The sequence below is a fragment of the Heterodontus francisci genome, chromosome 2, assembly GCF_036365525.1.
Source record: "Heterodontus francisci isolate sHetFra1 chromosome 2, sHetFra1.hap1, whole genome shotgun sequence".
NCBI classification, from domain to species: domain Eukaryota; kingdom Metazoa; phylum Chordata; class Chondrichthyes; order Heterodontiformes; family Heterodontidae; genus Heterodontus; species Heterodontus francisci.
The window spans coordinates 162494351-162519936 of NC_090372.1; the positions used below are offsets into that span (position 1 = coordinate 162494351).

The window sequence follows — 25586 nt, forward strand, 5'->3', positions numbered from 1 at the left end:
AGTTCGGCCTCAGCTGGAGTACTGCGTCCAATTCTGGGCGCCGCATTTGAGAAAAGACGTGGGCATTGGAGAGAGTACAGAAAATATTGACTAGAATGGTTCCAGGAATGAGGAATTTCAGTTATGAAGATAGATTGGAGAAGTTAGGACTGTTTTCCGTGGAGAAGAGAAGGCTGAGAGGTGATTTGATGGAGGTATTCAAACTCCTGAGGGATCTGGACAGAGTAGATAGCGAGAAACTGTTCCCACTCATGAAAGGATCGAGAATGAGAGGCACAGATTTAAAGTATTTGGTAAGAGAAGCAAAAGTGACATGAGGGAAAACTTTTTCACACAGCGAGTGGTTAAGGTCTGGAATGCGTTGCCTGAGAACATGATGGAGGCAGGTTCAATTGAAGCATTCAAAAGGGAATTAGACAGTTATATGAAAAGGAAGAACGTGCAGGGTGATGGGGAGAAGACAGGGGAATGGAACTGAGGGAGTTGCTCTTTCAGAGAACCGGTTCGGACATGATGGGCCGAATGCATTGCCTTATGCACTGTAATGATTCTGTGATTCTGTTTTAACTTGCTGGTTTTCTGTCTATGAGAATAATTCAATGTGATTGGTTGCTTCCCTGCTTGCTGACATCACTGTTGCTATTTTGTATAAGTGGATATTTAAAAAGACTTCCACTTATCTGGTGCTTTTCATGACCAGAGATCGTCCCAAAGCAATTAACTCTGATTTTACGAGCTGTTTCAGAGTTTACGAGGGGCGAATGGGAACAACAGGGCTTCAGAACTTTGCCAGCTATAATGAGTTGGAAGCTCAGCCGCAAGTTAGTTGTGGCTGCAGTTGGCAGCCATTGTGAATGGTAGCATGGCTTGGTACGGTGGGTTGTACTAGATGCACAAGCAGCAGTAGTCGTTTGGTGCGGAGCCACACTGGTTGAGTGTTCTTGCTGACTTGGCACTGTGCAGACAAAGTTGGGTGGGGTGGGGGGGGAGAGGCGGTGGGATAGCCCTGAAATGTGAGTTCACCTATTTGCTATGGGCCTCATTCAATCAGGCTTTGAAGCATCCAGTGAGGAGCAACATCAGAGAGGACAAGAACAGCACCCACTGTGAGCAGGCCTTCAACACCCAGAGAGGCACCAGGAGCATGAGCCTGGAAGAGAGCACGGATGAGGAGGGGCAGAGGGGCATGCAACCACCCTCTTGTGCACACTAGAGACTACCCACCAGAAAGGGTCTACCATTAGAAGTTCCACTTCCTGCAAACGTTGGAACAGCAGTGTTGATGACTGCGCCTCTCCAAGGAGGCAGTCACAGAGCAGTGTGCCATGATGGAGGAGGAGCTGAACCCTGTGGGAAGCGGTGGACACCCAATGCCTGTGGTGCTGAATGTCACCATGGCACTGAATTTCTATGCCTAAGGTTCATTTCAGGGATGTTCTGGAGCTATCTGTAGAACCTCACAATCTGCAGCTCATCATTGCATCACGATGGTCACCAATGTCATCTTCAAGAGGGCCAGCCAATACATGCGCTTTTGCACCGATCTGAAAAGTCGGGCTGAGAGGCTATCAGATTTGGGGCCATTGTTGGATTCTCCCAGGTGCCTGGTGCCATTGGCTGCATGCACATGACCATCAGCAGCCTTCATCAACAGGAAGGGCTTCTACTCGCTCAATGTGCAACTGGTCTGTGACCACTGAAAACGCATCTTCAGGTCTGTGCAAGGTTTTTGGGAAGCTGCCATGACGCCTATGGACTAAGGCAATCCCAGTGCATTTCATTAAAAGGTCTGCTCCTATGAACTGCTCCATCATCACTGAAAGAGAACGTGTTTCAACAGCCTAATATGTTACACAACTACCACCTATTTGCATGAAGTCTTATTTTGGATCTTGCTTTTCAAAATTTTACCATGTTTATGTATTGTCCTTGTGGTCGCTTCAGGAATCTACACTGTTTCTGGGTTTGTTACCATTTATTTTGTTGTTACAACCAGGTGAGAAAGAGCTCTAGGGATCCCTTTGAGCCTTCACCTGGTCTTACTGTAAAAGGGTTTAATTTTAAACACACCGCGTTTTTAGCTTCCCTTGGTGAATCCTTGTTCACTGCATTCCAGCTATGAGGCAAAGAAACCAGCACAACAGGTTTTCTCAGGTTTAAAGAAGAAAAGTGAAATTTTATTAAACTTAAACTCTAATTTGGTTAACGCCTATGGATACACGATGCTCCCCACGCTAGCATGCATACGCATACATACATGCAAATAGAGACAGAAAAGAGCAGAAGAAAAATAAAGTGGAAACGTTTGAGGCAATATCTGAAGCATTGTTGTTACGGTTCTTCGAGTTCACTGTAGATTCCTTGATTGTAGGTAGATCTTGTTTTTCGTTAGGGCCCAGTATGCTTCTTAAACCTTGTTCACAGTAGGAGACTTTTCTCTCTTGGGGTTCATGTGTTCAGTGGGTTTTGGCGTTCTGTGAGAAAGAGATGGGAGCAGACAGGAGAGGCTGTGGCAAGCCAGCTAGGAGAGGTCTTTTCAATCCAGGAGCAAACAGCTTTCTGCTCTCAGTTCAAACTGTACAATTCAGAAACCCCCAGGTTGCCAAGCAGGTCAGTCATGTGACTAACTGGTCTGACCACGTCTTGGCTTTGTGTATTGTAGCATCTTAGCAGGGAATGGAATGCATTGCCCTGCCTTCAAAGTCTGTTAGTATGTAAATTTTTTTTTTCCAGCCAAGGTCTGGCAGTCCTTGTAACAGGCATTCTCTTCCTCCCAGCAACAATTTGAAATTTAATGTCCATTTGGTGAAATTAATATGCCTCATTCTTGACAGGTGGGGGCCTACTGCATGACAATGTACACTCAGATGGCACTGCACATTAAACTGACTTGTTGGGAGTGACGCTGGGCTTTGGGTCTTGATAAGAAGAATGTAGGATCCTTTTTATATTGTGTCTGGGTAGAGTTGAGATCTAATGGAAGCCTCACAAAGATGTAATTAACAGCAGCTCTTGGATAAGTGGGTCTGGGGGAGGGGAGTCAGGGATCAAGTTAGGGCCATGAGTAGTAGTGATTGGTGGTGATAAGGGGGAGCAGCGGTGATTGTTTCCTTTTAATGTGGGATTAGACGGAGCACTCCTGTCCCTCCTGGTTTCACATTTAGGTAAGTTTCTTACTTTCTCGGATGGGCTTAGCAGACAAGCCCTAGGCTTGATTTCCCAAAGTGCAGCAGGTGGGCTGCCTCTGGGCTATCCAATCTTCTAGAAGGGGCCTCAGTTTTTGCACCCTTATTTAAACATGCAAAACTCCTAATGACTACTTCAGACATGGGTAAAGGATGCATATTTCTTGTCCTTACCCAATATGGTGTGTTGGCCAGGGGCTGCAAGAAGTACTGAGTCTGTTACAAACTGTTGCTTAGCTCATGAACTGAAGTAACCTGAGCTCAGACACTGTTGAACAGCTCATGAACTAAAGTAACCTGAGCTCAGACACTGGCCTGTGCTGGTAAAAACCAGTTTGAACTAATTAATTTATGTGAAAGACAAGGGAGAGATCACAAGAATAGAGCCTTATTTGGACACGGAGTGATACCGGGGTCTTTGGGCCTGGGCCAATAAGGAGAAGATATGAACGAGGTGAGCAGGCCTAACCCAACAGGAAAGAGACAGCACAACTCGAAGAGATAAGGAAGAGAGTAAGTATGGAGAATCTCAGGCATAGAGCCAGCGAGAAACTCCGGAGACCAACCATCGTGGAAGTGGAAGACACTGCGTCAGCAACTCAGCGACAACGTAAAAGAGCGAGAGAACGGAACGCCTGGCCAGCGTCAGCTCTCCCCTTTTTCGGGTATTATCCTTTGTTTTCTGTGACTAGGTCAGAGGAACCTAGTGGGTGTGCTTATCGATTCTAGTCAGCTTTGTCATAAATTGTATAACCAAGTATGAGTTGCATGCTTTTGTCTAACCAAGGGTATATGCCTTATTCTTACATTGTACAACAACGTGAATAAAGTAAATTGATAGTTTAAAAAAAGGACTGAGTTTCCTCCTCTTTGTACTAAGCCATTAACTGTAGCCGGTGGATTAGGGGCTCTCCTGTAACCCCAATATCCCAAACACCCAGCCTGAGCCTGAATTGAGAGGACTTAGTCCCACGTGACGGCTAGGATCAAGTGGGTGAAGGGAATAAAGGGGCCAAGGGGGAGTTGACTCCGTGCCACGTTTTACAGGTGCACGGCGCACTGCTTAGTGGAAATGTGCATACTCTTTCCACCTATCATATTGGGGCCTTAGTAGTCCGAGGAGAATCGAAAAACAGGTCCTATGCGGACCAATTTCTGGACCAAAACGCTCCAGTATGTTAATTTTCTCATTATGACATCTAGGAGTATATTTTCTGGGTGGCAGAATCAATCCTGCCAGCACAGACTGTGTGAACAGGTGCCAGGAAATTGGGCAAGGATCCCTTTTAGGACACCTAAAGCGCACCTTGCATGAAGTGTGTGATAGTTTCATTTAAACATTTAAATCTATGGAGATAATGCTCAGTCTGATTTTTGCCCCATCTGTTTCGAATGAGATCGCACTGTGTTCTGCTCTCCTGTCTGGAGTTTTTGTAAAGTGATGTATGATGGAGCTCTGAAAGGTAGAAACCCTATTTTGTCCATTTAGTTTCATTTTTTTCAGTATCTCTTTAATGCTAGCTTTTGCTTTTAGTTAATTTATTTTCAAAACATGTTTTCAGAACATGCATGTAATCTTTGTGTTGAAACAAAAATAGCTGAAAATTTTCTGCAAAAATCACAGAAAGTTTGACTGCCCCTTAAATATTTAAGATTTCAGTAGAATAGGCAAAGCCTAAAAAGGGAATTGAGAAGCAGCTTTTCAAGTTCAAACTTTCTTGGGAATTCAGGGAGTCACGAGACATCCTGGATAAGCTGCAGTGCTGTGGTGGAGATGAAATGAAGTTAAATTTACAGATGAGGATTGTTTTTAAAGTGCACCAAATGCAATTATTCATGGTTGAAGAGATATTGCAAGATGAAAGAAAGCATTGCCGAGAATATCTGCAGCTCCAGAACCAGACAACATTCTTCAACTAATACACCATCAAACATGAGCTCCTGGAATCAATGACTGAGGACAACTGCCTTTGCAGGCTCCGGGTCAGTACTGAGCCAATTGCAGAGTTGTGTTCTCATGAAAAGTCATCGACCTGAAAAGTTAATTCTGGGTGGAATCTTATGAGTGCTGCAGCATTCCCAACGGCAGGACCGGAAGTTGTTATAACTTCCGCTCCCGCCACAAATCCAGTTTGTCACGCAATTTTATATTTAAATTAGCTATGCAGCAACAGGCACAGGAAACATGGGGAATAATGCAGCGGGGCGGCCTTTCATTGGTGGAACCCACCAACACTGCCCCAAGCACCATGATTGCCACAGATATAAAACATTCTGTGCTACAAGGACCAGCAGCCTTCCTTTCATGTAAGTATCTTCAGAATAACTTGAGTTGAAATTTTCACTTAAATCAAAATGTTTTGGCCTTCCTTATTTTGTGAAACTCACCACCAACTTCATATCATTTATTTTCCCTACAGCCAAAGTGAATCAAATGACAGCCAGCAGGCAGCATCCCGTCCCACAGTTCAGTGATGCCTCCCTGCAGGTTCTCCTCCAGGTCATTGGGGAAAGGCGGGAGGCCCTCTTCCCTGTTGATCAAGTCTGAAGACCCTCCCACCTCACCTAGGCGACCTGGAAGGAGGTAGTGGAGGAGGTCTCAAACCGTGGGGTCACTCGTAGAACGAGTGCAGTGCCGCAAGCGCATCAATGACTTGCTCAGATCTGTGAGGGTAAGAGGTCCTGGCGAAGCAGCTCCATTGTTTTCTTACATGGCTCTGTGTCTTTAAGGCAGAGGATACGCAAGGAATGCAGTAAAATCCGTGAGCAGCCTTGGTGCCATCTACTAAGTGATGAAAATTGGCATTGTTTATGTGATGCGTTGTGTGAAAGCCAATGCAGAATGAGTGATGTTGATGATGTATGCAATGGTTGTGATGCATCATTTGCCATGTCATTAAATCTGCACTGTCTGCTGCAGTATAAACGAAGCCACAACCAGTGCGAGTGTGCTAAGACGGGAGGAGGGGTCCCTGCCATCAGGCTGCTGACCACGGCTGTGGAGAAGGCTTCAGAGATCACGAGAGAGGAGGGAGGCAGGGCAATCGGAGATGGTGAGGCAGGAGCCACAGGGCATGAGGATGAAGTGTTACCTCTGCCCTTGCAGACATATGTGGAAACTGAAGGAAATTGTGTGAACTCATGTGAAGCACATACTTAAAGTGCCTCTGTTTGTGTCTGCACTGCAGGTGCCCACACACGAGTCGCAGGACGCCAGGTGGCCAAGGAATCCTCCTCTGGGGAGCAATAAGAAGCCAACGCCCCAGAGGGTGCACCTTCACCTGCCTCTTCTTCCACCTACGCCAGCGCAGATACATCCGCACGGTCCGAGGGGGGTTTAAGATTAGAATCTAGGTTACAAGATGATGGGCATAACACAGACACATCTCAGCAGCTGAGGGAGCATGTGCCAGCTGGGGCCCCTGACAATTGGAGGACTGCTGGGGGCCAGGCCCCTGCTCATTCCATCGCTCATGATGATCCTCTGTTTGTTGCTGTGAGAAGTCTGCTGGATGTGCAGAAAAGCCATTTGGAAAATATGTGGGAGATGCCGGAGATCAGGCATGGCTTTGCACGTGCCACGGAGGAGTCCATGCAAGCCATGTCGTCTGCCATGCTGGCGTTAGTTTAGTGGATGAGTTAAAGAGAGAACAGCGCAGTGCTGAGACTCAACAACACAAATCCGACTGTTGCACACCATGTTGAAATATTTGTGAACCACGGTGGCACGGGAATAGCATTCGCTGTTCATTTAATCTGGCAGGTAGGACTAAGTCCTAACTATGCTTTTGGTAATGAATATTCATGTTATTTAAATGAATGCAAAGCTACAATCTGCCACCGCACTGGGCGAACCCTGGAACACCGCAAACCCGTCGACGAGTTAATTCCTCTAAAATATTCCGCCGTCGGGAATCCGAGAAAACACCTCCTGCCTAACTATATGTCCCTGCATGCCACCAACTCCACCATTGTGGACAGCATAAAATTGTCCTCTCTGTTTTTCTCTCCACAGATGCTGCCTGATCTGCTATTTCCAACATTTTCTGTTTTTATTTCAGATTTCCACCATCTGCAGTATTTTGCTTTTCTTGCAGAATTGTGCATTTGCTATAAGGAGATCATGAAATATCAAGATGAATCTTTAGTTTTTTCAGCTATATTTCTACTGTGCAAGTTAAGCATTGACCTAATTGCTATAAAGTATTATACTTGAATATTATAGAGCTACGCATTTATTTTGCTTCACTTTCAGGAATTCTGCCTGTTAGACACATTTCAAAGCTGGAATATCTTTGTGCATGGCTCTTGTCTTATTCTTTACTACACTAGCATAAGACCACGTACTGTAATCCAATCATTAGCATTAAAATATTTAGCTCACAATGCAAATGTTTCTATTACAAGTGGAGAAAATTCAGATCAGACCTCGAGCCTTAAGCAGCCTGCAGAGAACCTGTCCAATGGGAATCTGCAGGCAAAGCATTAAACAAGCTATTTGCAAATAATGGGGAGGCCATACTTCAAGCAAAACAAGAGATTTCACTATTTGACATTAATGTTCTTAATCTAGTAACTCATAGTTCATGGAGATAAGTAGTCATTAATTGGCCATTAAGAAACTAGAATGATTGAAGATTCAAAAACCACAGGTCCTAGTACGTACTGTACAATCATTAAATAAGTGAGAATAAATACTGGGTGCTGTAGCATGACTTCCCAGCTTGTCAGTTTCACTGAAGAAGCTCTCCCTGCTGTTCACTCACCTTGGTGACCCTGGTGATTTGCTGACAGGTTGGGAAACAGGTACCCTGGCTGTAAAAGGTCGAACTGAGGGTTAAAACAGTACTACATGAGCTATTTGAATACTTTAATTCCTGACCCGACAACTGCACAGGGGGTCCCCTCTTACCTTCAATCCTGCCTGAAGAAACTGAGAAGGCGGCGGGATGATGTTGGGATGCCGACCTGATTTCACTTTTAGCGGATTTAACTTCCCGTATGCACCCAAGCCGGTCTCCCCTTGCCTGGGAATAATCCCCCCCAAATGTCCTTTGCAAGTATTTTTATGAATCCATGTATTGTTTTGCAAGTTATGTATTGACACTGTAGATAGGGCTGATCACAAGTTAATATTTAACATAAATAATTTGATTAAATTGCGCAGAATCACACGCCTTTATATATTTCAATCAATATAATTAATTTCATACAAACTCAATCATCTCAGCCCTAGCACATGGCGGCAGGAGTTCCTCAGGGTAGTATCCTAGGCCCAACCATCTTGAACTGCTTCATCAATGACCTTCCCTCCAACACAAGGTCAGAAGTGGGGATGTTCGCTGATGATTGCACAATGTTCAGTCCCATTTTTAACTCCTCAGATAATGAAGTAGTCCATATCCCCATGCGACAAGACCTAGACAACATTCAGGCTTGGGCTAAGTGGCAAGTAACATTTGCACCACACAAGTGTCAGGCAATGACCATCTCCAACAAGTGAGTCTAAACCACCTCCCCTTGACATTCAATGGCATTATCATTGCTGAAGTCCCCATCAACATCCTGGGGGTTACCATTGACCAGAAATTTAACTGGACCATATAAATACTGTGGCCAAAAGAGCAGGTCAGAGGTTGGGTATTCTGCAGCAAGTAACTTATATCCTGACTCCCCAAAACTTGTCCACCATCTACAAGGCAAAAGTGAGGAGCGTGATTGAACACTCTCTATTTGCCTGGATGAGTGCAGCTCCAACAACATTCAAGAAGTTCAGCACTATCCAAGACAAAGCAGCCCGCTTGATCAGCACCCCATCCACAATCAACATTCGCTCCATCCACCATCAGTGCACCATGGCTGCAGTAAATACCATCTACAGGATGCACTGCAATAACTCACCAAGGCTTCTTTGACAGTACCTTCCAAACCTGTAATCATTACTGAACAACTAGAAGAACAAGGACAACAGACATACAGGAACACCACCACCTGCAAGTTCCCCTCCAAGCCACACACCAACTTGACTTGGAACTATATCACTGTTCCTTCCCTATTGGTGGGTTAAAATCCTGGAACTCCCTTCCTAACAGCATTGTGGGTAAACCTACATCACACTGACTGCAGCGGTTCAAGAAAGTGGCTCATTGCAACCTTCTCAAGGGCATTTAGGGATGGGAAATAAATGCTGGTCTAGCCAGTGACAACCACATCCTATGAATAAATAAAAAGAAAATTTAAGCAAGGGCAGTTCCAAAAAGTTGGATAATGGAGACGTGGGGCTGGAGAATCATAAAGTTGTCAGTCTTGTCAAAGACTGCAGAAAAGACAAGGACAAAGAGGAGGATTAATTGTACCATGACCAGAGCCAAAGACAATACCAGCTGTGACACTGGTTAGGAGTGTTTTGGTGTTATGAGAGGGATGGAAACCTGATTCAAGATTCCCAGACAAGGAGTTGTGAGAGCAATACGCATGGCTCTGGGATGCAACAACATATTCAAAGACTTGAGAGGAAAGGAAGGTTGGAGATACAACAATAGCATGATAGGACAGCGGCTGTGCTGTGGACAGGTTTTTGAGGAGGGAGGTGTTGGCTGTCATTTGCCATTGGTGGGGAAATAGTGCCTGAGGAGATGGAGCCATTTACAATGTAAACTTGTATGGAGGCCAGGAAGGGAAGTTGGGTGGTCAGCAGTTTAATGGGATTGAGGTCAAGGAAGCAGGTCTTATGGATGAGAGTTCAGAGAGGGCACGGGTGAAGAGAGAAACTATAAAAATCCAATTATCTGATAAAGATGGTAGTACCTTTTGTTACCTTAAATCAGAGTTGGGAAAACTAAGGAAAGTCAAAGTTTTGTTTAGTGAGTTAGCTATCTCCAAAGCCTTGTAGACAACATCTAACCATTTTTGGCTATTCCCATTCCTATGGCAATACCAATGTAATCTTGTTGCCACCCCATCGCCAATTGCTTTCAAGGTTTCATAATAGCTAACAAAGTTTATCCTTTAAAGCAATCACGTAGCAGCACTAATCTTTTGAACCTTTATTGTTTTTTTTTTAAAAACGGTGCTAACGGAGCTTATAATGTTGATTTTGAGAAACATTATTTATTTTATTTAGAGATACAGCGCTGAAAGAGGCCCTTCGGCCCACCGAGTCTGTGCCGACCAACAACCACCCATTTATACTAACCCTACAGTAATCCCATATTCCCTACCACCTACCTACACTAGGGGCAATTTACAACAGCCAATTTACCTATCACCTGCAAGTCTTTGGCGGCGAAAACCCACGCGGTCACAGGGAGAACTTGCAAACTCCGCACAGGCAGTACCCAGAATCAAACCCAGGTCCCTACAGCTGTGAGGCTGCAGTGCTAACCACTGCGCCGCCCCAACATTACTATTGCAGGAGCTCCAAAATCAGTAGCAGCTTCCCCCTTCAACAGTTTTTAAACTACTCTAAGCCCGATCTGTACAGAGGCTGGATTTCCACACCAGTGGGTTTTTAAAAAATTCGTTGGGATGTGGGTGTTGCTGACTGGGCCAACATTTATTGCCCATCCCTAATTGCCGTGAGAAGCTGATAGTGAGCTGCCTTCTTAAACCGCTGCAGTCCTTAGGTTGTAGGTACACCAACAGCACTGTAAAGGAGGGAGCTCCAGGATTTTGACCCAGCGATAGTGAAGAAATGGCGATATAGTTCCAAGTCAGGATGGTGCATGGCTTGGAGGGGAACGTGCAGGTGGTGGTGTTCCCATGTATCTGCTGCCCTTGTCCTTCGAGGTTGTAGAGGTCGTAGGTTTGGAAGGTGCTGTTGAAGGAGCCTTGGTGAGTTACTGCAGTGCATCTTATAGATGGTACACACTGCTGCCACTGTGGAGGGCAATGGAGGAGTTTGGGTCAGGAAACCCAGGAGTCTACATTTCCCCGAATAATGTGGTGTTTTAACTGGTGTGTGTGTGTGTGCCATTACCATCCACCCAAAACCAGCCTGGTTGACAGGCTTGGCTCCCTGTTAGGCGGGGAATGCTGCAAAAGAGGCTGTAGGCGAGGAGCAGTTAGGTTTCTTGCTGCTGGGGTAGAGATTATGAGGGGTTGGGAATGGGTACAGCTTGGCTTGTAGGTTTGAGGGGCGATCACGGGGTGGGGGGAGCATGGTCAGAGACAGATCAGGGTAGAGATGAGGGAAAAGGGCTGTGATCATGGGTAGTTGGCTGGTGATTGTGGTGGGGGCGGGGTGGGTGGGGGTTTGTGGAAATCCAGCCATTCAGGGTTAAACCTGCAAGAGAGATTAAAATGAGGCATGCAGCCCCATTAAAATATTTCGATGAGAACCTGTCTCCTGGGAACTGCTCGATTGACAGCGCCCCATCCCGTCAGTGGGCAGATTCAAGGAGGGGTGGATTTGGGTTAGAAGATTTAAAAAAATTTCACATCCCACCGACTTAAACCCAGCTGTTGTTGGGAGTTAAAGTCCCCTCATGAATTCTGATTGGTTTGTATATCATTCAACTTAGCTTGTAACAAGTAGTGTCAGTTGTGGCTCAGTTGGTCACATTCGTGCCTTGGCATTTCTGGGTTCAAGTCCCACTCCAGGGCTTGAGCACAAAAATCAATGCTGATGCTCCAGTGCAGCACTGAGGGATTACTGCACTATCAGAGGTGCATCAGATGTTAACCTGCTCTCTTAGGTGGATGTAAAAGATCCCATATCACTGTCTCAAAGAGGAGCAGGGGAGTTATCCCCAGTGTCCTGACCAATATTAATCAACATCATAAAAATAGACTATCTAGTCATCATCAGTCTGCTGTGTGCAGCCTAGCAGTCACATTTCCTACATTTCAGAAAGTACTTCCTTGGCTGTAAACATATGAATCAAGAGTCGGCCATTTGGACCCTTTTAGCCTGCTCCGCCATTTAATAAGATCATGGCTGATCTGATTGTGGCGTCAACTCCACTGTCCGCCTACCCCCGATGGTGCTTTGAGATGTCTGATGGTCATAAAAGGCACTATATAAATGCAAGTCAGTCTTTTCTTTTTTCTTTTACCTTGGTCAGTTATTCACTGACAGCAAGAGAAAGAAAAACTAAGCTGCTTTGTACCTTCTTTGTAATGCACCTGAAGACATTTCATGATGATGATCATGGAGCAAGACATCTACAATGGGGTCTGTACATCAGCATATATTGTAATATTGATCTAATATTCCATTCATAGTAAAATAGTTGATGGACAAGTCAACTTGGAGAATTTGGGACAAATCGGGAGTACAAAAGTGCTACTGGGGAATTATGCATCACAGCAGGCTATGAAATTATTTCTATATTATTCCTGTAGAAGACTGATGAGCATGAAAACTAAATTAAATACTTAAATAATTTAAAAATTATGGAACATGCACTATGAGATAATTTCAAGTAGGACAAACAGGTGCCTATTTACCAAATAAGGCAGGTGCAACATCCGCCATATCTATTATTTGAGTTAGAACCAATCACACGAAAAAGGGCGTTTTCCCATTTAATTTACAGTGGATTCACAAATTGTTTATAGAAACATAAAGAATTAGAGCACAGAAGGAGACCAATCAGTTCATTTTGTCTGTGCCAGATGAAAAGCAGCCATTCAACCAAATTCCACTTTCCATCTCTTAACCCATAGCACTTCAAGTGCATATCCAAGTAACTTTTAAATGTGATGAGGGTTTCTATCTCTACCACCCTCTAAAGCAGTGAGTTTCAGAACCCCACCGCCATCTGGGTGAAAAAAAATCTCTTCTCAACTCCCCTTTAATCACTCTACTAATTACTTTAAATCTCTGCCACCTGGTTATTGACCTCTCTGTTAAGGGAAATTCGTCCTTCCTATCCACTGTCACTCAGCCCCTCAATTTCTTATGCACCTCAATTAAGTCACCCCATAATTGCTTTAATTCCTTTTGGCATGGACAGACAGATCAATAGATAGGATCATTTGTCTAGCAAATATAATACAATTATATAAACTTTTAGAAGAAAAGATATTGAAAGCTACATATAAATATAGATTTTATTTAAAAATCATAAGAGCAGTAAGAGTTAAGATATGACATAAGCAAAAGAACAATTTTGAAAGCACATGTAACAGCAAATACAAATGTTTGCACTTCTCTTAGCATAAATAACTTATTCTGTATAACGTTTGTGAATAAGGCATAATGTGAGTTTCTTTTACCCCCAAAGTATAGTTATTGGTGAAGAAGGTTTTATGGCAATTATGAAAAGCATGTTAAAGCTGTGAGGCATATACATAATCACCTCAGGACAGTAAGCTGTAGAAACTACCTTAGGCACAAAAGATAATATATCGTTCCTGACATAACATGTTAAAATATGTGAGGTAATAAATACAGATCAGAGGCACATGCAAGAAGAGTTCAACATGCAAGTCGACTGAATCCCTCATTTGTTTTTAGCAGCCAGAGGCTTCCTGCTTATCTTCTTGGACTTGTCATTACTTTTCTTTGGAGGTTCAGGGTTTGCTTGCATGTGTCTACCATAAAGGCTGTAAGAAAACAAGAGAGATAGCTTGTAAAATTGGCAATATTCAAAAAAGACAGCAACACGATTACACTGAACTAGAGAGAGACAGAGTAGCCATTTGCAGCACTCCGAGCTTCCTGTCTAACCAGAAAACCCATGGGGTCAATACAGTGACAGAGAGAAATAGTGTCAGAGGCCTCCCAGGCTATTTCAGCATGATTGATGGCTTCAAGATAGCTGCACAGCCATCAATGCCACATTAATAAATACTGCCGATTAAATGTTAACAAAGTATCCTGTGATTTAGGAGGTTGGAGCACCACAGCAAACAAATGACTGTTTAAAAACATTAACTTAAATTTAGTTAGTAATTAGAGTTTAGATTCCCTATTTGTTCTAATTACAAATAGTCAAAAGGTGAGTAAATGGCTGCTGAAAGAGCTTTAAGAACCATTAAACCATCTTTAAAAAAACAGGTTATAAAAACAGAAAATGCTGGAAGTATTCAACGGGTCTGGGAGCATCTGTGGAGAGAGAAACAGAATTAACATTTCAGGTCTGTGACCTTTCATCAGTTTCCAAGCTGGATGGAGTGCTCCCAACCGCACCCCCTCACTCGACCCGATCTGGTCTGCCGCCGGGAGGCCACTTTCATCCCTTGGCCGTGTTTCAGCTACAATGGGGTGGCCTGCGTGCTGTCTGGAAAATTTCAGATGGCGTCTGCAGAGTAGCCTTAATAGGAAATTTGTGGGCGGGTAGCCGTCATCCCCCACTATCCTCCCGAATGAAAATGGCCTGGAGACGGGACCATAGCAGCAGACCGGCACGCCAGCCGATGGCAGGAAATTGGGGGCCTGGTCCCACCTTTGTGGCCGTTTGAAAATTCGGCTGGCCAACTCAGGTTATTTCTGCACAGATGCTGCCTGACCTGCTGAGCATTTCCAGCACTTTCTGTTTTTAGTTCAGATTTCCAGCATCTGCAGTATTTTGCTTTTATCTTCGTGTTTAAAAGATAGGTTATCAGCCAAGAGAATCTCTGCAGTATTAGGCATGGTAAAGGCACTTTCATGTTACCCTGATTTACACAAATTAATTTTGTATATTTTGAAATTTACTCAAGGCTCTGGGCCACGTGATATTTCACAAAGGTGTTTTGTGTTCATTTCTAAATAAAAATGTTCAAAAATTCTGCTTTATTTGGTTTTAATTCAATTGCGGCATTTCAAAACAGATTTAGAAAGGTTTATCCATTCCAATTTTCATCATGTTTTGTATTATTGATAACATTGCAAATTTTCAAATCCATTTACAATGTGCATAAAATATTTTTTCAGATTTACAGCACAGTGGGAAATTTGCAGTTAGAGTTATGTTAATTTTATTCAAAATAAAAATGGTGCTGCTTATTAATGTGACCGTGCTAAGAAGATTGGGAAGATGGTGGTTGGAATGAACAATCTTAAAACATAATCAATTGGAAAGATGCTCATTAAATTTTTATCGGTCTACTAACAACAACGTACTAACTTAATAAAAAAAAAGAGGTGGAGATGATAGTAAGAATATTAGCTGAGACCTTTGGTTATTTATCAGAGGTCTAAGCTGTCATTGCATTGCACACAGTTCAGCAGGCACTATCTCAGGGGATTGAAAGAATACACCAGAGTTAATAAATGCAGGAAGAATCAATAGATGCAGCTTATTTCTACCCTTTTAAGTCTCATTTTTTAAAACTTTTAATTAAATCACATGCAGTTTAGTAGAACATTATGTTCATTAGAACAGTAATTAACTATTCACTGAATTTACAATACATCACTAAACATAAAGTCACTACAAACTGCACAGAAAACTAAAAATATAACCTCAACCTTTTATATAATTACTTCAAAATCAGGGGTAAATTGGGATAGGTTTGTTTCAATGAAACTGTAATCTATAATCATACTACTTAAACTGCAAATTAAAAAAATACACTCATTAAAATGTCATCTTCCTTTTACCACCCACCCCCAGTCCCTCCAGAAAGTCTGCTAGGTCTGCGCTGGATTGAAAGGATCATTGTGGTGAAAGATCATGTCATCAGATAACAGCACACAGGAATTAGCTGGAAACACCCAGCACTGACAGGAGCAATCAACTGAACAATGACAAATGTTACCAGAATAACCTGAAGAAAATGGAAATTCTGCATGCTCACCAAATTTATCCAGTGAGCAGCTGAGCCCAACAGATCAGGAAGGCTTTAGGTTTGAGGCACAGTCTGTGCTGAGTTAGTTGATCTCAGGTCAGCTGACAGCAGGTGGTAGAGCTACTACAATTGGTCTCACTGTCCCTTGGTTAGGGAGGGGAAAAGAAAGTCAACCAGGCAGGTTGCTTGCTTCTAATTATTACTGAGGTCGTTAGTGCTTTGGGCATTAGATGAGCGCAGAAATGCATGCAGTGCTGCTATGTCCCTATGTTGGAACTGCCAACTGACATTCACATTCTTGCCTAATACATGAATACTGCTCATGAGCAAGGGTACTGGCAGAGTGGTCAGCACCCATGGCACCAAACCCCAGCAAAGTCAAAGACCTCCAGCAAAGGAGAAAATTGGCACTGGGTGGGGGAACTGCGGTAAAAAAAAAATAGGAAAATTACTTCTTAGAATCTATTTTATCTCAGCTCCAAGACATCTACAGGTGTTCCTCAGGGTAGTGTCCTAGGCCCAACCATCTTCAGCTACTTCATCAATGATCTTCCCTCCATCATAGGATCAGATGTGGGGATGTTTGATCATGATTGTACGATGTTCAGTACCAGTCACAACTCCTCAGATACTGAAGCAGTCTGTGCCCACATGCAGCAAGACCTGGACAACATTCATGTTTGGGCTGATAAGTGGCACATAACATTCATGCCACACCAGTGTCACAACATACATTTAAATGCACACCCATTTACCAATGTGGCCAATTATATATTCTATTTTACTCTCAGAATAAAATCCACCAAATGGGTTTCTTCAATAAACAACACAAGTATTAATTTATTATAAAACAAGATTTAGTCAATAAAGATGCAAAGATTTAACACAGTTTGAAATAGGACAGTAAATATATACTGTTACAAAAATGTTTCTGGTTTCGTTAAAAATAGTTTTTTGAGGATTCATAGTGAAACTGAAGAAATGTTGGACCAGTTTTTTTTCCAAGAGGACAATGAAAGGACTTATTTGACAACAACAACAACAACTGAAATAAAATCAAAATACTACAGATGCTGGAAATCTGAAAGAAAAACAGGAAGTGCTGGCAAAGCTCAGCAGGTCTGGCAGCATCTGTGGAGAGAGAAGCAGAACTAACGTTTCAGGTCAGTGACCTTTCATCGGAACAACAACAACTGGTTGTCACATGACAAGTTAAAACTAGAACAGAAACCCTGGTAACTAGGAAGATGTGTGTAGAGGAGTGACAGATCAGAAGGTGGATTTTCTGTTTCCGGGTTCACTTTTGAATTGTTTGGAGTTGAGAATGAACTGTTTAAAAGGGGTTGCAGTTTGAAGAAAATAAAACTGAAGGACAGAACCCCAGCCTGTTCCATCTCTTTAAAAAGCCTGCCAAAGAGAACTTCCAAGGAGAGAAAAGAATTCCCAAGGAAGGAGAGAAGACCACAACCCAGCTCAGCTTTAAGCTCCTCTCTAAAAAAGACCCGGAGAAGTCCGCTGTGTCAACTCATCTCGTCTCCCGGATTTGAAGAAAAGCCTGCTAAATTAATTCTCAACACAGCCTGGAAAGAACTGTTCTAAACGATTCCAGTGACCCATCTATGTGTACTCGGAGGCCAACTGTATGCCAGTTTTGGAACAAAACATATCTCAGCTGCTGTTTCTTAAAGAATGAGCAAGTAGTCAGCCCAAATTTTTTGTCTGTAATAGAGCTCTAAAACCAAAAATCCCCTTATTTTTCCAGTTAATCAGTGTATGTGTGTGAGACGCTAAGGTAAAAAGGGAACTTTATATTTCAATCTGTGTGGTTATGCTTTACTTCATTACTGATTAAGAGCTGTTTTATAATAAACTGATAATTTTGTTGTTTATTAAAGAAATCTGGTTGGTGTGTTTTATTCTGGGATAAAAATAGAGTCTATGATTGACTGTATTGGTAAGTGGGAAAAAATTTAAATATATATTGCGACCCGTGGAGAAGTGGAACTAAAATAAACAATGCACTCCTCTTGATTCGGTTGTAACAATATATTCCCTTCTAAATACCTAAGACACACACACGCACAGTTTCAAGGAAAAATAAAGATGCTTTGGCCAAAGTACCTGTTAATTCTTGAAGAAAAATGATAAGATATGTTATGTTCCAGATGCCATACAGTCTGGCATCCGAGTACACGTGGACAAGTCACTGGGATCTTTTCTGGAGGAGTTCTTTTCAGGCAAGGTTGACAACTAATCTGGCGGGTTTTCCAGGAGCTTCTCAGGAGAAATGCGACATCAGAGGTTTTAGCTATCACACGCTGGATTTTTCTTAAGGCTGCTCAGAGAGGTGGAGAAAAGATGTTTCTTTCAGCAGGCTACAAACCCAACTGACTCAAAACAGTATTCAAAAATGAAACCCACTCTTGAGCACCATAAATCTTGACATGTCACTTTTCTTGAAAACAACACCCATAGTCAGAAAGGATCTGTTCACTTATCTGAAGACATGTGACGTACAGTAAATGTGGTTTCTAAATGGAGTCCTTCCAGTGACCCTTAAAAACAAAGTCCAGCATCTACGGAATCACTTCAGTCCTCCAATGAATTCATCTCCATAATTCTAAAACACGAGCCGTCAAAAAATATTTAAAAATGGAGGCACTTTCATAACACAAGCGCCAGGTTCAACAGCATCACTATTTCTGAATTCCTCACCATCAGCATCCTGGGAGGTTACCATTGACCAGGAATTGAACTGAACCTCCCAAATCAATACTGTGGCTATAAGAGCAGGTCAGAGGTGGTAAGTAACTCACCTAATTCCCCAAAGCCTATCCACTATCTCTTCTCTCTTTGTGCCTCCTTATCTCGAGAGACAATGGATACGCGCCTGGAGGTGGTCAGTGGTGTGTGGAGCAGTGCCTGGAGTGGCTATAAAGGCCAATTCTAGAGTGACAGACTCTTCCACAGGCGCTGCAGAGAAATTTGTTTGTCGGGGCTGTTGCACAGTTGGCTCTCCCCTTACGCCTCTGTCTTTTTTCCTGCCAACTACTAAGTCTCTTCGACTCGCCACATTTTAGCCCTGTCTTTATGGCTGCCCGCCATAAGGTATCCACCATCTACAAGGCACAAATCTGGAGTGTGATAGAACACTCTCCACTTGCCTTGATGAGTGCAGTTCCAACAACACTCAAGAAGCTGGACAACACCCAGGACAAAGTGGCTCGCTTGATCGGCACCCCATCTACCATCTTCAACATTCACTCCCTCTACCACCAGCACACAGTGGCAGCAGTGTGTACCATCCACAAGAGGCACTGCAGCAAATTTGCCAAGCCTCCTTTGACAGCACCTTCCAAATCCACGACCTCTACTACTTAGAAAGACAAGCGCAGCAAATGCATGCGAACACCCTGTAAGTTCCCCTCAGAAACACACCATCCTGACTTGGAACTATATCACTGTTCCTTCACTGTTGCTCAGTTAAATACCTGGAACTCCCTTCCTATCACTGTGTACCTACAACACATGGACTGCAGCTGTGGAAGGCAGCTGCTTAACACCACCTTCTCAAGAGCAACTGCAGACCTTGCCAGCGAAGTTCACATCCCATGAAAGAATAAAAAGACTCCCCAGCCAGGGGAAGCAGCCTCCCAGCATCGACCCTGTCAAGTCCCTTAAGAATTCGATATTTCAATGAGATCTTCAATTCTTCTAAATTCTATGGAATATAGGCATAGTCTACTCAATCTCTCCTTATAGGATAGTCCCTTTTCTTGCACTTCCTCTAAGGCAGGTATATCCTTCCTTAGGAAAGGAGACCAAAACTGTACACACTATTCCAGGGTAGGTCACTCCGAAACTCTATATAATTGCAGTAAGACTTTACTCTTATATTCCAAGTCCTTTGTAATAAAGGCTAACATGCCATTCATGTTTCTAATTGTTGCTGTACCTTTATGTTAACTTTCTGTGATTTGTGTACAAGGATAACCCAGTCCCTCTGAATACCAATATTTCCCAGTCTCACCATTTAAAAAATATTCTGCTTTTCTATTTTTCTACCAAAGTGGATACTGTCTTTATACCAACTTTTATTATCAGGACTACACCACTCTTCCATTTCCATTTTGCCTAGCTCTTCTCAAAGTCAAGTATCTTGGAATATTTAGTTCCCAACTTTGGTCACTCTGAAGCCATATCTCCATAATGGCTATAAGATCAAATCCATTTATTTCTATCTGTGCTATTAGTTCATCTATTTTGTTGTGAATGCTTTGTGCCTTCAGATATAATGCCTTTAGCTTTATCTTTTTTCTATTTTTTCCTGAAGTGCCCTTAGTCGCTTATGCCCTATTACCTTTGTTATTCTCACTGTCCCTTCCTGACCTACTCTGGTTATTATCCAAATCGCTACTTGGCTCTACAGCCTTGACAATGTTCTAATTACTTTTCAATTTACACTTTCCTGAATCCTCCAATCTTTGACAATTATTCATTTTGAACTTATCAAACAATGATCAAACATTACATTAAAATAACTTAGCTACTTTCCACCATTCCTAGAACTTGAGGCTAAAGTCTTCAATAAATGTTTGATGACTTTGTATTCTATAAACATTTATAAAGAAAAATGACTGTACAACATCGAAGTGCTCAATTAGTTTGCAATATTAATTAAATCCTTTCAGCCATAAATATGGTGCAAGAGTTTCATTACCATTAGGGGATGGAAAAGGAAAGTTAGTGTTTTTTTTATTCGTTCATGGGATGAGAGCGTCACTGGCTAGGCCAGCATTTATTACCCATCCTCAATTGCCCTCGAGAAGGTGGTGGTGAGCTGCCTTCTGGAACTGCTGCAGGCCGTGTGTGGTAGGTACACCAACAGTGCTGTTTGGAAGGGAGCTCCAGGATATTGACACAGCAACAGTGAAGGAAGAGCAATATAGTTCCATGTCAGGATGGTGGAAGCGTTCCCATGCATCTGCTGCCCTTGTGCTTCTAGTTGGTAGATGTCATGGATTTGGAAGGTGCTGTTGAAGGAGCCTTGGCCAGTTGCTGCAGTGTATCTGGTGGATGGTACACACTGCTGCCACTGTGCGTCGGTGGTGAAGGGAGTGAATGTTGAAGGTGGTGGATGGGCGGCCAATCAAGCGGGCTGCTTTGTCCTGGATGGTGTCGAGTTTCTTGAGTGTTGTTGGAGCTGTACCCATCCAGGCAAGTGGACAGTATATCCATCACACTCCTGAATTGTGCCTTGGAGATGGTGGACAGGCATTAGGGAGACAGGAGGCGCGTTATTCGCCGCAGAATTCCTAGGCTCTGACCTGCTCTTGTAGCCACAGTGGCTGGTCCAGTTCAGTTTCTGGTCAATGGTAACCCCTAGGATGTTGCTAGTGGGGGATTCAGCAATGGTGATGCCATTGAACATCAAAGGGGAAATGGTTAGATTCTCTCTTGCTTGAGATGGTCACTGCCTGGCACTTGTGTAGCACGAATGTTACTTGCCACTTTTCAGCACAAGCCTGGATGTTGTCCAGGTCTTGCTGCATGTGGACATGGGCGACTTCAATATCTGAGGAGTCGCGAATGGTGCTGAACATAGTGCAATCATCAGTCAACATCCCCACTTCTGACCTAATGATGGAGTGAAGGGCATTGATAAAACAGCTGAAGATGGTTGAGCCGAGGACACTACCCTGAGGAACTCCTGCAGTGATGTCCTGGGACTGAAATTATTGACCTCCAATAACCACACCCATCTTCCTTTGTGCTAGATATGACTCCAACCAACAAGGAGTTTTCCCCCCCGATTCCCATTGACTCCATTTTTGCTAGGGCTCCTTGATGCCATACTTGGTCAAATACTGCCGTGATGTCAAGGGCAGTCACTCTCACCTCACCTCTGGAGTTCAGCTCTTTTGTCCATGTTTGGACAAAGGCTGTAAGAGGTCAGGAGCTGAGTGGCTCTGGTGGAACCCAAACTGAGCATCAGTGAGCAGGTTATTACTGAGCAAGTGCCAATTGATAGTACTACCAATAACCCCTACCATCACTGATGATCAAGAGTAAACGGATAGGGTGGTAATTGGCTGGGTTGGATTTTCCTGTTATTTGTGCACAGGACATACTTGGGAAATATTCCACATTGTCGGGTAGACGTCAGTGTTGTAGCTGACCCGGAACAGCTTGGCTAGGGGCGCAGCTTGTTCTAGACACAAGTCTTCAGTACTATTGCCGAAATGTTGTGTGGGCCCAGAGCCTTTGCAGTATCCAATGCCTTTAGCCATTTCTTGATATCACGTGGAGTGAATTGGTTTGGCTGAAGACTGGCATCTGTGATGTTGGGGACCTCAGATTTCTGTTTTTATCCTTATTTAGGAAATCAGTTCCGGAATTTTAAAATGAAAATACAAAAAGGTTCATGTAGCTGCAACCTGCAGACTGGTGTTCATTGTATTAGGGATAAATTAATAGGTGCAAATTAAAATAGAATACAAGCAATGTAAAGCACTCATCAAATTCTGCTAACAGATAATTTTCCAAATGCAATTCCCTCTACACCTTCATTAAATCTACCAGGCCCAAATTAACTGCAAAAAAATGGCAAGCCAGGGGTTCACAGTTGATTTACCACTAACTACAGATTCAAACATGCCAAATAACTATTATAAACAGGTGTGAGCGAAGCAGCTTTTATTTTGGCATGTAACTTTAACTTATTCTTTGGCAGTGAAATGAAATGGACTTGGCGCAAACAGACAGGCACTCATTTTTTACTAAATGTGTACTGGAAAAGGAAAACTTTGCATAATATGGGGAAAAAATTGAGGAGTGGGACTAATTGGGCAGCTCTTTCAAGGAGCTGACACAGGCACAATGGGTTGAATGGCTTCTTTCTGTGCTATAAGACTTTATAATTCTACGCAGAGGGAAATGCTCATTGTAACATACTGAACACTTTTTAAAAAATCAGCACTGATATGAAACTTTGAGTGATCTGTGAAAACACTGGGCAGAATTTAATCCGGCCCAAGTGAGCCGGTAGCAATGCGAGGAAGGTTGGAGAATTGGGAGGATAGTGTGCCCATCGCCTTCCTGTCTTCATCCAATTCAATCAGGGGCAGGGAGGGTCGAGGACGGCCTTCCCATCCAGAGATTAATTGAGGCCCTTCAGTGGCTACTGGCATTCTGCTGACCTCACTTACCTGAATTCTGCGGCCTGCTCCCTCTTGCTGTGTCGCTGCTGGGACAGAAGAGCTGGCCAGCAGCTTTTGGAGGCGGGATCTTCTCCCTGAAAGGGACAGGAGGCCCGTCGGCAGGCAATAGGCATAGAAATCGCTTTGGGGCCCTGGCAGGGTTGCCCCAGGCTTTCTGGCCTGCCATCAAGGCCACAGCTGTTGGCATTAAATTCAGCCTATGACATGCATTACCCCACTTCAATGTGTGGCTAAAGTTTGCTGTGCCTCAATCACATCAGATGCTGCATAATTATCTGAGTATTCAATTAATGTGTCACAAAGGTAGAATTTTTGAAAAGTAACTGTAGTTGTATTATACAAAGATAACAATTATTTTTAAGGAGGGATCCAAGAGCACGTGAATGTACAAAGTGCTGGTCGATTACTGGTATACTGTATACATAAATGCAGTAAATTATGACCTGAAACTGGTAGAAATCCAGTTCTCAAGCAGAATGATATCACTTCTGATACTTAAAACAGTGACAGAAAATACAAGCTAAAAATAAAGGTCGGCACAAATCTTTGAAGGTGGCAGGACAGGTTGATCAAGCTGTTATATAAAAGGCATATGGGATCTTTGGCTTTATAAACAGAAGCACAGAATACAAAAGCAAGGGAATTATGCTGAACCTTTATACGGGTGTCAGCTGGAGAAGTATGTCCAGTTCTGGGGAGCACACTTTAGGAAGGGTGTCATGACCTTGAAGAGGGTGCAGAGGAGATTTAAAAGAATGATAAGGGACTTCAGTTACATGAAGAAGTGAGAGCAGCTGGGACTGTTCTCCTAAGAGCAGGGAAGGTTAAGGGGCGATTTAATAGAAATGTTCAAAATTATGAGGGGTTTTGATGCAGTTGGTAAAGAGAAGTTGTTTCCACTGGTGAATAGGTTGGTAACTAGAGGACACAGATTTAAGATAATTGGCAGAAGAACCAGAGGAAGAGGAGAGTTTGTTTTTTTAAACTCAGCGAGTTATGATCTGGGATACACTGCCTTAAAGGATGGTGGAAGCTAATTCAATAGCAATTTTCAACAGGGAATTGGATATCTACTTGAAAGTGAAAAATGTGTACAGCTATGGGGTAAGAGTTGGGGAGTGGGACTAATTGGAAAGCTCTTTCAAAGAGCTTGCACAGGCACGATGGGTGAATGGTCTCCTTCTGTGCAGTAAGATTCTAAGGGCAGAAATTTACCGCGAGCTTAAGAAAAAGGTGGTCCTGAATCCAAACCCGTGGACAGCAGGACCGGCTCAGCAATCTTCCAAATTAAGGATGGCAGGCGGGATGTAGATGCTGTTGGCCCAATCAGAGGGCTGGCAGCTCTGAAGCTTCAGAGAGTGGGGCACTGCTAAGGGAGGTTGGGGATCAAGAGAACCCCTCGATTTTGAGGTGCCCTTGGACAGCTAAGTAAAAAAAAAATTAAAGATCAGAGGAGCCAAGCAGGCAGGCCCCTCCAGATGGCCCACAGCCCCCACTTTGGGGCATGCAACCTCCAGTTCAAAAGGCCCACCAGTTGGCACAGGGAGGCCGCCTCAGTGATGCTGGGGGGGGGGCAATTCCGCGGCCAGAAAAATGCCAGTGGCCTGGGAAAATCGCCTTTAGTTTTTTTAAATTGGTTGCCTGGCTCCCGTCAGCAGGCAGCCGATCCGCATCGGGACCCACCACTGGAAAGCTTCCCCAACAGCTCGACTGCATTGGAGAACCGTCTCACGCGGCTCCCTGCCTCCCAGCCTGCCACCCTGGGACGGGAAAATCTTATCCTATAATTCTGTGAAGAGGAAAATGATCACAGCAATATATTGATTTTTAAAAATCAGTATCAATATGAAACTTTGAGTGATTTGTGAAAACATTAACTGCATCGCCCCACTTGAAGGTCTGTCTAAAATGTGACTGTATCTCAACTGAATCAGATTGTGCATAATTACCTAACCAACAGCTAGCCTAAGCAACCTAATGCAAACAATTGATGGCTTTACGTTTTATAGAACAGCTATAAATCAATCTTTCCTCGAATCCATTTTTAGAAAAACAAAATTTAACCTTAAATAGCCAATACTGAAAGGCTGATTCGTTAACTAGATATTTCTAAACACTAGTAATTAGTCCTTATGATATTCAAATTACATAACTTTATATTCCAGATCTGGCACTTTGCAATTCCTTTAACTACAGCAGCCAGTCTGCTATTATAAGAGATAAATCAGATAAATATTGCAAACTGGAAAGTCATAGAGTCATTTACAGCACAGGAAGAGGCCATTCGGCCCATCGAGTCCATGCTGGATTGACTTTATGAACATTTACCTTAACTGCTGCTAATCTACTGCTCAAAGCAAAGGGTATTAAAATCAACAGAGATAACATTTCAGGTCTGTGACCTTTCATTAGAAAATGAAAGGTGCAGGCTTGAAACGGGCCGGATTTTCGAAGCCTGTTG

At 43.2% G+C, this 25586-nt stretch overlaps 1 protein-coding gene across 2 annotated transcripts in view; it reads right to left on the reverse strand.

Moving 5' to 3' along the window:
* Positions 1-13223: 13223 nt before the first annotated feature.
* rsu1 (Ras suppressor protein 1) overlaps positions 13224-25586 on the reverse strand; it is a 241752-nt gene continuing 229389 nt past the window's right edge. Inside the window, exons 9-10 of one of the 2 annotated variants that reach the window (XR_010976961.1) lie at positions 18027-18240; positions 13658-13736 (exon numbers count right to left, since the gene is read on the reverse strand). Coding sequence is in view for 1 of the 2 variants with exons in the window: in XM_068051598.1 (XP_067907699.1) it covers positions 13634-13736 (103 nt within the window). In the remaining variant the exon portion in view is untranslated. Of the gene's footprint in view, positions 13737-18026; positions 18241-25586 lie in introns of both variants that reach the window. The other variant, XM_068051598.1, reaches the window with a different exon arrangement.